General features: G+C 52.9%; 1 protein-coding gene across 1 annotated transcript in view; it reads left to right on the top strand.

Moving 5' to 3' along the window:
• LOC111157133 (G protein-coupled receptor 143) overlaps positions 1 to 14,164 on the top strand; it is a 29,960-nt gene that overhangs the window by 2,807 nt on the left and 12,989 nt on the right. The window contains exons 2-5 of the mRNA XM_022518378.1: positions 2,178 to 2,287; positions 3,251 to 3,345; positions 10,145 to 10,237; positions 12,786 to 12,895. Coding sequence (XP_022374086.1) covers positions 2,178 to 2,287; positions 3,251 to 3,345; positions 10,145 to 10,237; positions 12,786 to 12,895 — 408 coding nt within the window. The remainder of the gene's footprint in view (positions 1 to 2,177; positions 2,288 to 3,250; positions 3,346 to 10,144; positions 10,238 to 12,785; positions 12,896 to 14,164) is intronic.

A 14,164-nucleotide genomic window follows, 5' to 3' on the forward strand; every position in this document is an offset into this window, starting at 1 on the left:
AAAGTATCTCTCTTTTTTTTTTTTTTTAAAGATTTTATTTATTTGAAAGAGAACACAGAGTGAGAGTAAGAGAGCACAAGCAGGGCCAGAGGCAGAGGGAGAAGCAGACTCCCCACCAAGCAGGGAACCCCACTTGGGGCTTGATCCCAGGACCCAGGGATCATGATCTGAGTCGAAGGCAGACACTTAACCGCAGAGCCACCCAGCCACCCCTGGAAAAGCATCTTAATAGCAATTTAGGATCCGTGGAATGATATTCGTATTTACTCTCCCTTTTAGAAGGGACATACGTGGTGTTAACAAGTGAGCAGAGGCAGAATTAAGGGGAAGGCTTGGTGACTAACACCTCCCTGAAAAATAAATACTTAAAATGCCGACCTCATAGGGCAGAGGTTTTTTTCAGTTTTATTTAGATGTAATTGACATACAGTCCAGGAAAATTTAAGATCTAGAGCATAATGACTTAACATACACGTGTGGTGAGATGTTTACCACTGTAAGTCAACATTCACCTGCTCACAGCAATACGAATGTAGGTCAGGCACGTATTGAGCTCACAGGAGTGCTCAAAGCATTCTTCATACAGCATTCTGCGGAAGAAAAGCATTATTTTTGAGCAGCGCTGATAACGAGAAGATAGGTCGCGAGTTCTTTTGCTGTCCATAGTTCTTCTTTAGTGGTATGTGGCGTGATATAGACTTGGTATCGTACTTCATGATGTGTATTTGGTTATATACCGCACATTATATAGAGGACATTTTTTAAAAGATTTTGTTTGAGAGCGACAGAAAGGACAAGCGGAGGGGGGCAGGTAGTGGGCAGAGGCAGAGGGGAGGCAGACTCCCCACTGAGCAGGGAGCCCGATGCAAGCCCCCTGGGATCATGACCCACGCAGAAGGCAGACGCTCATCCGCCCGCGCTGGCCAGGCGCCCGGTGTTTGCCGGTGGATCGGATAGTGTATATCGGGCGCTAGAGTGTGCAGGGCGAGCTTGCTGGTGGGTTACAGTGTCTAGTAACGTATAATTGTGTATTTAATAGCGTCTTACACACGGTGTACGTGTGTACGAGGACACTGTGTAACTTCGTAGTGTTTACAGTTACCCTCTAGTATCGTCTCACAGAGCCGGAGCTTCCACAAAGCATATTCCGTCACCTGACGAGCAGCCTTCGCATAGATCTTACGGGTGTGTTATACTGTTTTGAGGAGAATTAGCTATTCGGGTCCAGTAGCAAAGAAAACTTAACAAAAAAAGTAGATATCAAGAGCAAGTTGCCGAGAGCTACTTTGTGAAAATCTTAAGTGCGTTTTTTCAGGGAATGAAAGAATTATCTCTTCACATTTCAGAATTGTGCTTTTGCAGTCATTTTTTTCCTGTGAGGAGTAGTTACATGGACATTAAAAATAGCGAAGAAGTAGATTGTTGTCCCCATAACGGCTGCTTCGTATGGAGTGAACAAAGAGCAACATTGGGGTAGGACCGCGGCTGATGATGGTTCAAGTCGAAATCGAAGTTCTGGGTTTGCTTTGTGGCCGAAGAAATTGGTTCCTGGGTCTCCCGTGTTTCTCCATCTCTCTGCACACACTCGTGTGTGTGTTTCTCTCCTCCCTCATTTCTTTCTCTGTCCCTTCCTAGCTGTTCATCCCTCTGTCCATCTGCCTACCGCTTCTGAGCCGGGGCACCGGGCCAGCTGCCCGCGTGGATTCGGACGGCCGCGAAGTGCTGTAGCTCGCCCGCAGCCCCGGCCTGCCTCTCCGTAGGCTCGGTCACCCCGGGGCGCTGGGGTCGGGAAGCAGGCGCTCTTCTTCCTGGCTGCTGGGAGGTCGGTGGTCAGCCTCCAGCACCTCACGATGCCTGCGTCCTTCTCCGCATGGCGTCTCGTCACGCAGGCCCCTGGTCCCGTCACACCGTCACGAGAAGGGTGAGGACAGTGTGGTATGATGTTGGGGCAGAGGCCCATGACGATGTTGGGACAACGTCCGTGACCGTCCGGTATTCTAGTTCTATTTTATTATTGTTGCTAGTGTCTTACAGTGTCTGGTAAACTGCTCTGTCCCAGGAACACACGTAGCGGAAAAACGTAGATGGGATTCAGTAGGGTCTGCGGTGCCAGCCTCCACTGGGGGTCCTGGAACGCGTCCCCTGCGGGGTGACCATATCCGCTCTTTTTCTCATAGGTATTGTGTTCCGGTCTGTGGTGTGGTTGGGATTCCCGGATTTCGTTGAAAAGCACTCCGACGGGAATGGGACGGACGTCTGGCCGGCTGTGTACTGTGTGGGGAGCGCGGTGAGTGCACCTTCCTCTCGCTCACCGTCGTCTCCCCTCTGTGCCCCTCTTAGGCTGCCATCCTCAAAGTGTGGTCTCCGGCCACCGGGGTTTGTTAGGAATGCAGATTCTCAGAGCCTGCTGCTCAGGGCCCTTGGGGAGGGGTTATCTGCCAAGTACTCAATCCTCCAGGAGCTTGTTTGCAGTGCCGGATGACGACAAGATAGATCTTACGTTTTGTAGTGTCCCGAGTTCCTTTTGGTTCCTCTTCAGGGGTATGCTGCATGATATAAGGGGGCTCCTGCCACCCGCTTCCTTCTGAGGACCGCCCTGGAGTGTGGCTGCTCTGTGCCCCCCCCTTCTGAGCACACATAGACCATCCTTACCTTAGCCTGAGCTGCCGCTAAAGCCAGCTGGCCAAAAAGAAAAAGAGAAGGCAGTTACTGATGGATTGGGTGTGTTCCGCTTGATAAAACCTGCATGGAAATGGACATCTGTATCTCGCTCTGTGCACTGCGCCAGAGCAGAATTCTCCGCTCCTCTCTCCTGCCCGCTCGGCTTCCCAGCTGCGTGTGGGGCAGCCTGGGTCTCGCCACGGCACAGCCCAGCAGGCACACCGGTCCGTGCTGCCCGTAGCGCACCGAGCCCCTTCCTGGCTGCTCCTGGGAAGCTCTTTCCGGTCCTTGCTCCTTCGTTCTCAGCGAACAGCTGCTCCTTCGCAGGCGCCGTGAGCCCTCAGGCCAGCATGGGCCTCGCAGCTGAGGCCTTCATCGTCCTGGCCTGCGAGTGTCCCGGAAGGCAGGCCTGGCCCGTGTGCAGAGGGACATCCCACCCTGGCGGCCCCAGACCGTGCACGCGTCTCTGGATGGCTTCCCTGTCCTGCTTTCCGACGTCACAAGAAAGAGGTGTCTGCCGGCTCATCTCACCGACCGGCAGTCCGCTGTCTGTTTCCAGAGCTTTGATGCAGGCTCTTCCTGTTTACAGATGTGGGTCCAGCTGCTGTATAGTGCCTGCTTCTGGTGGCTGTTCTGCTACGCGGTCGACGCCTACCTCGTGATCCGGAGATCGGCCGGACACAGGTACGTTCAGAGGGAACAAGGAGAGCTTTCTGCCCAGCTTCTGTCGTGTGAGGAAGGGCTAGGGGCACCCCGAGGGCTCTGGAATGTTCTTCAGTATGGCAGACACAGAATGTCAGCCAGCCCCTCTGCGAGAAACCTCTTTGGCCCCTCATTGGTACAAAAGGGTGAAGGCAGATTCACAATGAGGATGTTTAGACCATGATCAGTCATCCATAAATTACATGTTTGCATTCTGGACACATACTAAAGAAGAATTGGCAGGAATACAGACAGTTTTTGATGATATAAAGGTTTGAGGAGACGAGCCTTTGCGGTGCGTATTGACGTCATGCCAAACGTGGAACCGGAGTACCAGAGCTGCCAGGGGCTGCTTGGGGAGAAAGGGCCCCGTGGGTGCGGCCCGTGCATTTGTCACCGGCTGGGGAACTGTGAGCAAGTCGCTTGATCTCTCTAGACTTCCGTCGTGCTGGCCATGAAACCGTAGCGCCCATCGGGTCCCGGGAGATGCCGTGCGATGCTGCGTGTGAATGGTTGAGAACCAGGCCTGGCACATCGTGGCCTCTCGGGAGCTGTGCGCTGGGATGTGCGTGTGTGTTGGGGGACACAGATACAGAGAATCTAAGTGAGCAAGGGAAGCCGCGTGGCAGGGTGGGGTGAGCGCCCAGGTCCCCTGACTCCTGGTCCAGGAAGCATGTGTCCCCCACTTTCCCATGGAACCCTTGTTTGCTTACTTCTTTTTTCTTTTTAAGTTTTATGAAGTTCACCCGTTTAAGTGTATAAAACCCATTGATTTTTAGTTTAGTTATAAAATCGTGCAACCATCACACCAACTAATTTAATGACGTTAGTCATCAACACCCCCCCCCAGCCCCGCTCTACCAGTGATGAATTCCCCCCCCCCCCCCCCCCAGCGCCTGGCAACTGCCAGTCTGTTTGCTGTCTCTAGCTTTGCCTACTCTGGGCATTGCCTGGAAGTGAAATCATTGAACATGTGACCTTTCATTTCTGGCTTTTAAACTTAGCGGGCTGTGTTCAAGCTTTCCCCGTGTTGCAGCACCGTCTGCTCTGTGAGCTTCTGAATACTGCTCTGTTGTATGACCAACTACATTTTATTTAATTTTGAGAGACCAAGCATGTGAGCAGGGGAGTGGGGCGGCGGCGGAGAGAGAGAGAGAGAGAGAGAGAAAAGGAACAAGGAGAGAGGGAGAATGTCAAGCGGGCTCCACTCTCAGCACAGAACCTGACATGGGGCTGGATCTCATGATGCTGAGATCATGAATTGAGGTGAAATCAAGAGTCAGATGCTTAACCAACTGAGCCACCCGGGTGCCCTTGGGTGTACGGCATTGAAAAAATACATGTGTCTGTATGTGTATGTATGTATATACATATTTTTTTAAGATTTATTCATGTGACAGAGCAGCAGAGGGAGAAGCAGGCTCCCTGCTGAGCAGGGGGCACCATACAGGGCTGCATTCCAGGATTCTGGATCATGACCTGAGCCGAAGGCAGCCACTTAACCCATTGAGCCCCCCAGGTGCCCTTTAAATAATTTTTTAAGACTTTATTTTATTTTTTAATTTTTTTAAAAAGATTTTATTTATTTGACAGAGGCAGGGAGACAGTGCGAGAGGGAGCACAAGCAGGGGGAGTGGGAGAGGGAGAAGGAGGCTTCCCGCTGGGCAGGGAGCCCCGGGTTGGGGCCCAGTCCCAGGACTCTCCCAGATACGGAAGGCATCTGCTCAACAGACTGAGCCACCCACACGCCCTTAAAGATTTTATTTTAAAGATTTACTTATTTATTTGAGAGTGTGCATGTGTAAGTAGGGGGAACAGCAGAGGGAGAGGATTTCAAGCCGATTCCCCACGGAGCTTAGAGCTGGTCTTGGGGCTCCACATGGGGTGTGATCACAGGACCCATGAAATCACGACCTGAGCCGAAACCAATAGTCAGATGCTTAACCAGCTGAGCCACCCGGTGCCCTTAAGGTGCCTTTTCCCAAAATGTATGTGAGATGTCTCACCGAAGGATATTGGAAAAACAGTCTCTGGTTGCACGTAGACATGAACAGCAAAGATGTTTATGAACTGTTATTTCCAGATTAACCGGTGTGAGGAAGGGGAGGAAGATGAGGCTTAATCTGGAATATTTTGTTCCAAGGTGAAAAAAACTTGGGAACCAAGCAGAAAAGAAGAGAGTTTCAACACCGTAATTTAGATCTGTGATCCATTTTAAAAATTCTCTTTTTAACTAATGTCCACACCCAGAGTGGGGCTTGAACTCACAACCCCAAGATCAAATGGTCTTTGATCCATTATAATTATTTTTAAGATGTTGCGTATTTATTTTATTGTGGGGGGGGGAGACAAGAGGGAGAGAGACTCTCAAACAGACTCTGTACTGAGCATGGGGCCTGATGCGGGGCTCGATCCTGCGACCTTGAGGTCATGAGCTGAGCCCAAACCAAGAGTTTGATGTTTAACTGCCTGAGCCACTCAGGAGCCCTAGTGATCCATTTTAAATAAATTTTTATGTAGGTGAGGAAAGGGTCAATGTTCATGCCTTTGCATGTGGATGGCCACTTGTCCCAGCACCATTTGTTGAATAAATTTTACTTACTTATTTATTTATTTTTTAAAAGATTTTATTTATTTATTTGACAGAGATCACAAGTAGGCAGAGAGGCAGGCAGAGGGGGGGGGGAAGCAGGCTCCCTGCTGAGCAGAGAGCCCGATGTGGGGCTCGATCCCAGGACCCTGGGATCATGACCTGAGCCGAAAGCAGAGGCTTTAACCCACTGAGCCACCCAGGCGCCCCAAATTTTACTTTTTTAAGTTATTTTTTAAAGGTTTTATTGAAAGATTTTATTTATTTATTTGAGAGAGAGAGCGAACCGGAGGCATGACCAAGGGAGAGGGAGAAGCAGGCTCCCTGCTTGATGTGGGGCTTAATCCCAAGGTCCTGGGATCCAGCCATGTGTGGGGCTTCCTGCCTAGTGGGGAGTCTGCTGTTCCCTCTCCCTCTGCTGCTCCCCCTGCTTGTGCTCTCTTGCTCTGTCAGATAAATAAATACAGTCTTAAAAGGAAATAATCGTTGGTATTCCTCATGTGTCCTCATCATTAACTTGGGTTTCTCTGGCTTGAAGTTTAGTGTCTTATTTTTGTGCTTGTTCCTTCCACCTCTTTACTTTAGCTCGTAAACTTTTACTCATCTGAACAGAACCTGTATACTCGTGGTTTTGAAAATTCTCCAGGGAAGGCAGTGAAGGTCAAAGGCAACCAACCAGATAGGTCTGTGAAGATTACCTTTGGCTATGTAAAATACAGAAAATAATAGTGATTTAAACAAGATAATTTTTCTTTCATTCTAAAGGAGGCCAGAGGGGGGCGCGTGAGTGGCTCAGTCATTGGGTGTCTGCCTTCAGCTCAGGTCATGATCCCAGGGTCCTGGGATCCCAGCCCGCATCGGGCTCCCTGCTCAGCGGGAAGCCTGCTTTTCCCTCTCCCACTCCCCCTGCTTGTGTTCCCCCCCTTGCCTTGTTTCTCTCTCAAATATATAAGTAAAATCTTTTAAAAAATAAATAAATAAAAGAGGCCAGAGGTAGGCAATCCAGGGCCCTTACGATGGACATTAGGGACCCAAGTTCCTCCTGTCTTCTTGCTCTGTTGTCATATTGTGTGACTTCCAACTTCAAGGTATCATGGCCCAATACAGCTGCTGGAGCTCTAGCCATCACATCTGCATTCCAGGAAGGAGGAGGGGGCCAATGCATAAAGGTCCGATTTCCTCTGAGCCACCTCCCTTTAAGCAGCCTCCCTGGGGATGTGACACAACAATTCCACTTTCGTATTATTAGCCAGAATTTAATTTCATGGCTATACTTAGCTGCAAGAGGAGGTTGGAAGTATAGTCTGTTAGCCAAGCATGCTGCTGTTGGGCATGACATACAGGTTATGTTTCTAAGGAAAAAGGGAAGATGACTTTGGGTAGGCAGCTAGCTCCAGTGAGAGGTCTTTGACCCGGAAGCCCAGTGTAAGTGTGTGTTCCCGTCTGGGACCTCTCTCACTCAATTTTGGAGGGGTTGGAGTTAGGACACACTAGAGGTCTCACAGCCAGTTGTGGAGATAAGAGGAGTGGTGGAGCCGGAAAGGAGGCTGGAAGAAGAATGTGCCTCCTGCTCTCACAGGGTGTGCACTGCTCTGCCCCCGGTCATGGACGGCTGTGGTCAGACGGGGCAGCCTGAGAGCTTTCTGGACGTAGAAGACAGGCGGCGCCCTTGGAAGCCAGGGCAGGCAATCTGGAAGGCCTCCTCATGCCCAGAAGAGTGTTTGGAGCTCATTGTGCAGAGATGAGCAGATGCTGGCGGAGCATAGCTTCCAAGGACCTGCCAGTCAATCAGGAGGCAGACCTCCAAAGACGTGAAACGTCCAGATGCTTCCTAAGGACAAGAGCAAGGGCAGGGGTCCAGCACTAGGAAGACCATTGAGAGTGAAACAGGGTCTCCCATCACAAAGGAGTAGGGATGGGGCTCCTGGGTGGCTCAGTCGGTTAAGCCTCTGCCTTCGGATCCGGTCATGATCCCAGGGTCCTGGGATCGAGCCCCGAGTCGGGCTCTCTGCTCGGTGGGAGCCTGTTTCTCCCTCCCCAACCTGCTTCTCCTCCTGCTTGTACTTTCTCTCTCTCTGTCAAATAAATAAATAAAATCTTTAAAAAAAAAGAGCTACCTGGGACAGATCCAAGGCAGGGCCCAGACATTGCAGGTAGGGCTGGACTAAACGACACGTTCCCTTCGAGATCCTTCCAGTCCTTAGCTATTTCTTTGGCACTGGAGAATCTTTTAAAATCCTAATCCTAAGAAATGTCATTAAGACCAATTCAGAGTTAAAATTTAAACGGCTATGTTGGTTCCTGATGTGGGGTGTACAAGTTTTAAACAACTATAACAGAAGGCGCTTGAGGTTTTGGGAAAAGCCCTAAATTGCGTTTTTTGGTTTTTTTTTTTTTTTTTTTTACGAATTTTTATTTATTAATTTGACAGACAGCGAGAGAGGGAACACAAGCAGGGGGAGTGGAGAGCCGAGCAGGGAGCCTGATGCCGGACTCGATCCCAGGACCCTGGGATCATGACCTGAGCCGAAGACAGATGCTTAACGACTGAGCCACCCAGGCGCCCCTAAATTGAACTCTCTACTTGCTCTGTGGACATGAGTGTGAGAGGAAGGGGGCCTGGGGAGGGCCCTTGCGTGCCTGCACCTGGACACTGTCTGGTTGTCAGATAAAGGGACGGGGATCTGCAGCCTCCCGCTGCCCTTCATTGTGGGTGCCCGGGAGCTCAGACTCATCCCGGGTGTGGGTTTGGGGTTGTATCTGTTACTGAAGTGCCTGCCATCCACGCAGCCTGGCCAGACTGACTAGAGCACCATTGCCTAGTCTGGCCTCACCCCCTGGCCTGCTGTCGCCCACCTCTCAGTACCCCTGGCTCCCTCCTGCCCAAGGTGAGGGTCTGTAATGCAGACCTTCTGCACTGTTCAACCACCCGGGCCCCCGCAGAGAGCTGCTCCTTTTTCCCTCCGTTCGTTCCATGCGGAGCCTCTGACGTCTGGGCCAGACGCGCCCCACCCTCTCCCAAACCGGGAGAGACGGGGCAGGGCCGCTCCAGGACTGGCAGGAGCACACGCTGGAGTCGTTGCCTTGCGGCCTTCTGGAGAGCTGGCTGTGAAAGGTTTCTTTTCCTGAAGCCCACCCCTGTGTGCCATCTCTCTCCTGTCTCTGAGGAGGGCATCCCTTCGCGCGGGTCCTGCCCTGTTCCTTGTCTATGCAGCTGATCTTCAGAGTTAAAATCCCGATGGGTTGGGGGTTGCACAGTTTGCTAGGAGGCTGGCAGAGTCTTGGGTTGTGGCTAGCGCGTCCCATGGATCGCTGCAGCCCCGTCCCGTGGCACAGGGGAGGCACAGTAAAGGCTGCGCGGGCGCCGTCAGATAGTTGGGCAGCCGTGCGCCGGACCCCAGCTGCAGGGCTGGCTGCCTCCGTTCTGCAGGGAAAAGGGCGCTGTGTGGGGGCATAGGAGGATGAAGGCTGGAGATGGTCGGGGAATGGGAAGTTTGCCGTGAATGGTGGGGCGTGGGGGAGGAAGGGAAGCTCCCCATGCTCCTGGAACAGCAGATGCGCGCGTGTTTCTTTGGAGACCTTGGTTTGGACTGAGCATGGAGACGCTTGACTTGTAGGGATAGGGGTGCCTCTGGGAAGGTTTGGGGATAGGAGCTCCTCTCCTAGCAGGTGAGCTGCATGCTTAGGAGGACCGGTGAGGTGTCCGTGCCTTGTTCGCTCACCCTTGCAAGCCTCGTGGTGGGAAAGAAGCCAGACGCAGAGGGCGGCATGCTGTGTGACTCCCATTTGCCTGCATCGTGCAGAATGGGAAACACCACAGAGACACAGAGGAGGCTGGTGCTTGCTGGGGGCTGTGAGCAGGAGGAACGGGGGGAGGCCTGCCTGATGCGCGTGGCGTTTCCTTCCGGGGTGATGAGGTTTCCGAGCTGGATGGGGGAGATGGTTGCACAGCATTATGAGTTTACCCACTGCTCCTGATCTGCTCACTTGAAAACGGTTACTTGATGTTCTGTTTCTCTCATCTCAATTAAACAAAAGCCCAGAGGCCTGATAAGGCAAGTCTCGGCCAAGGGTTTGCTCAGGGTACGTTTTCCTGACTCTTCAGGTGGCTGGGAGTGGGTCTGGTACTTTCTGTGGCTGGACACGCCCATCCTTCCTCTCAGGCAAGGCCCCCGTCTGCTTCCCCCACAGCACGATGCTGCTCTACCGCCTCGCGGCCTGGGGCCTGGCCGCCCTGCTGTGCGTGGAGGGTGCCGTCCTGCTCTACTCCCCGTCCGTGTCCAGGTAAGCTGGGGCTCCAGCTCCCGGGCCCCTCGGGATCCTGCGGACGGGGCATGGGCACGGAGCCAGAGTGGGCCCCTCACAGGCCAGGCTCTCATGTGCAGAGCCGCCTGGCGGCCTCCCGGCGGGGTGGGGGCGCCCATGACAGTGTGCTCTGCAGCTCACGTCCCAGCCTCTGCCCTTTGCGTCCGGGCGCTGGGCAGTTGTGCACACAAGTGCGTGTGCAGGGCTCCAGGTGCGTCTCCTTCCGGGATGGGTGTGCACACGGCTCTAGGTGTGTCCTCCCCACGGAGGGGGCTTTCGCAGGCCCACACTGTATTCTCCACGCTAGCTGCCTCCGCACCAGCAAGGGCGGTGACCGTCCTGAGGAGGAGTTCGCATCGTCGGGGCGAGTCCCGAGCGTTGCTCTTGGGAGAGCTAATTCTGAGCCTCCGCTAGTCTCACCTTGTCACTTCGCTCCCAGCTGTCGGCTGTCCTGAACAGATACAGGGAGAGAGTGGTCTAAAGTGGTCTCAGCTTCTTTTTCAACCCAATACCTCATCCGTGCGGGGGTGCTGGGGTGGCTCAGTCGGTGCGGCATCTGCCGTCTGCTCAGATCCTGGGATTGAGCCCCTTGTCTGAGCAGGGAGCCTGCTTCTCTCTCTCCCTCTGCTGCTCCTCCTGCTTGCGCATGCTCACTCGCTGTCTCTGTCAAATACATGAAATCGTAAAACACACAAGCAAAACAGTATGTCTCATCGATGCAATCATTTGGAAGGCATGGTGGTTCCTCCAAGTATGTATATTCTCACTGCCAGTGGAAAGCTGAAAAACAGGTTGGACATTGTCTCTTTGTGATTTTAGGGCAGTGTAGACAAGGATCGATAGAGCACAGCCCTGAGAACACATCCGGCCCTCTGCTTGGTTTTGTAAATAAAGTTTTATTGAAACACAGTCATGGGCATTTGTTTATGCCCGATGTATAGCTGCTTGCGTACTGCAGTGTCCGTTCCGACGGGCTGTGTGGTCCATGGAGCAAAAAATACTTCTGTCAGTGTTCCCTGACAGAAGAAGTTTGCTGACTCATGGTTTTCTATTTTTCCCCTCTTTTTTTTTTTTTTTTTTGACTTCTTGCAGTTACTTAGTTAGATGTCTCCAGATTGGTGTTGCCTAGTTGAAGGTCAGTGCTCCCAGAGTCGTGGGTCTGTGCACCCACACAGCTGCCCTTGATTGGAAAGGGAGTTACTGTCCATCAGCTTCACCCGTGGGCTCCGGGAGCCTCCTGGGAAGGTTGCATCTGAGCGTGAGGGAGCCAGTGGCGCAGGGCTCATGAGAGGCTGTGCGGCGCCCCCATGGTCCTGAGGAGGCCGCTTCTGGGCCTGTGTCCAGCTCTCATCCTCACCCTCTCCTTCGTTGCTCACTTTTTTGCACTTTCTAGCATTTCCCCCTTCCACATTGACCGCGCCACGCCTGTTACAACAAGGGCTCCCGCGTCTTCATCGCCCCACCTTCCGGGGCCGCAGGGGCCGTCCCCTAGCTGGTTTGCTACCTCCTGCGTGCCTGGGGCAGTCCTCTCTCCCCTTTGCCTTTGATTCTCCCTTCCTCTTGGCCCTTTTTTCTCTTCCATGATGCATTTCTTCGCTGATGGCTCTGACCTTGGTAAACCCACACCTATGTGTGGCCCCTGCGTCACGGGCTGACCGGCGAGTCCCATGATCCCTCAGTAGGAATTCCCGCCCTTGAGGACTCCTGCCTGTGTGGCCCCGGGTGGTTAAACCCTCGCCTCCTGCTTGTGACCTCTTTTTCTCTCTCTCTCTCTTATACTCTAACAAATAAATTTTTTAAAAAAGACTTTATTTATTCATTCATGGGGTGGGGGCGGGATACAGGGAGAAGCAGGTTCCCCATCATGCAGGGAGCCCACACGGGGCTCGATCCCAAGACCTGGGATCATGACCTGAGCCGAAGGCAGACGCTTCCCCGACTGAGCCACCCAGGTGCTCAAAATAAATCAAGTCTTAAAGAAAAAATTACAGTCCTTCCTGAAAAGCACCCGTGAAATGATTGTGAGGCACAACCGTGGAACACGTTTGTTCTGGAACATGAAGCTTGGGTATTTCGGGGTGCTCTGGGGGCGGGACTGGATCTTCTTCCCAGGGCTGGCCAGGCACGGTGCAGAGCAGGTTCCTAAAACCTCACTACTGCACTGAGCGCCTCTGTCTACTTGAACAGTGTCTTTTTTTTCCCTTGAGGAGACCCAGGGTGGGGGCTCCCCCATTCCAATGTGTCTGTTTCTGTCTTTCCCGGCAGGGCCCTTTAACAGGTCCCCCCGTGGAATGCCTTAGAGGCCCTCCCGACTTCAGGACCGCTGGAGCCCTGATGGAGCCGCCTTTCTCTCAGTGCTCCCTTGCTTACTGGCGGACAGGAGCTACTGCCGGGTTTCCGTTGGGCCGGCTCCAAAGTGGATTTATGCATTTCCCTGGCCGCTCTCCTGTTCTTATCTCGGTTTCCAGATAAGTCTGTATGTTTCGGCAAAGCCCTGTTTTCCTGAACGACTTGTTTCCTCCCACAGGTGTGAGCGAGACCTGGAGCACGCCGTCCCCCACTACGTCACCACGTACTTGCCGCTGCTGCTGGTCTTCGTGGCCAACCCCATCCTGTTCCGGAAGACCGTGACCGCGGGTGAGTAACAGGGAGCGCTCCAGGGGCGGGACCATGGGGATACGGCTCTGTGCCTTGGGCTCACGTGGTGGCAGGTGTCGTGCTTCTGGAATCACTGGGACAGTTGCCCTCATCGGTCCCCCTCCAGAGACGGAAGCACAGGACACGGGAGCGGGAGCGCGTGTGATAATGGCGGTGAGCAGGCCCCTTCAGTGCTGGGCTCCCATCTTTGCCAGCGTTGAACAGCTCTAGACCAGGACCAGTGGACTTTCCGTCTCCGTTGGGGCTCATCGTGGGTCTGCGCTTGGTGTGCCCTGCACGCCCCGGGCATGCCCTTGGAAAACTGTGGAGTTCCGATGGGGCTGGGGGATGAGTCTGGGCTGAAGAGTGGTGAGTCTGGCTACTCCCAAGATAGGCTTGGCTTGTGTCTTTCCTCGGTCGGGCAGGAAACAGGAAGTAGAGCATAGGAAATGAGTCAAATGCAGTGCTAAGAACTGGATAAGAAGGATGTTGTGAGCCAGCAGAAAGCCCTGGAAAGGCCTCTACTGAGACTGGGGACTTGGCATTGCAGTCCCCAACCGCATCCTCATGGGAGTGTGACCCGGAGCAACCTCCAGCCTTAAGCCCCGGCCATCCCTCAAGTGCAGAGTAAAAATGAGGAAGTGCGGGGCGCCAGGGTGGTCAGTCCGTTAAGCCTCCTGGGATCGAGCCTTGTGTCATCTTGGGGTCCGGGCATCCAGCCCTGCATCATCAGGGTCCCTGCTCGGGCAGGGGGGGTTCTCCTTCTCCCTCTGCTGCTCCCCCAGTGTGTGCACGTTTTCTCATTCTTAAATAAATGAGATCTTTAAAAAAGAAAAAAAGTGCATCTTAATAGGAGGTTGATTGAAGATGAGCTGTTGACTGTAGAACTTTTAAACATTCAAAGGACTCTACCAGAAGGAATAGGAAATCATTGTATATACACCACATCTTCTTTATCCATTCGTCTGTTGATGGACATCTAGGTTCTTTCCATAGTTTGGCTATTGTAGACATTGCTGCTATAAACATTGGGGTGCACGTGCCCCTTTGGATCACTACATTTGTATCTTGGGTAGTAGTATCAATTTGTAAATACCCAGTAGTGCAATTGCTGGGTCGTAGGGTACTTCTCTTTTCAACATTTTGAGGAACCTCCATGCTGTTTTCCAGAGTGGTTGCACCAGCTTGCATTCCCACCAACAGTGTAGGAGGGTTCCCCTTTCTCCACATCACCCGGCATCAGGGAAATACAAATCAAAACCACAATGA

The sequence above is a fragment of the Enhydra lutris genome, unplaced genomic scaffold (assembly GCF_002288905.1).
Source record: "Enhydra lutris kenyoni isolate GAN:26980312 unplaced genomic scaffold, ASM228890v2 scaffoldscaffold52, whole genome shotgun sequence".
NCBI lineage: Eukaryota > Metazoa > Chordata > Mammalia > Carnivora > Mustelidae > Enhydra > Enhydra lutris.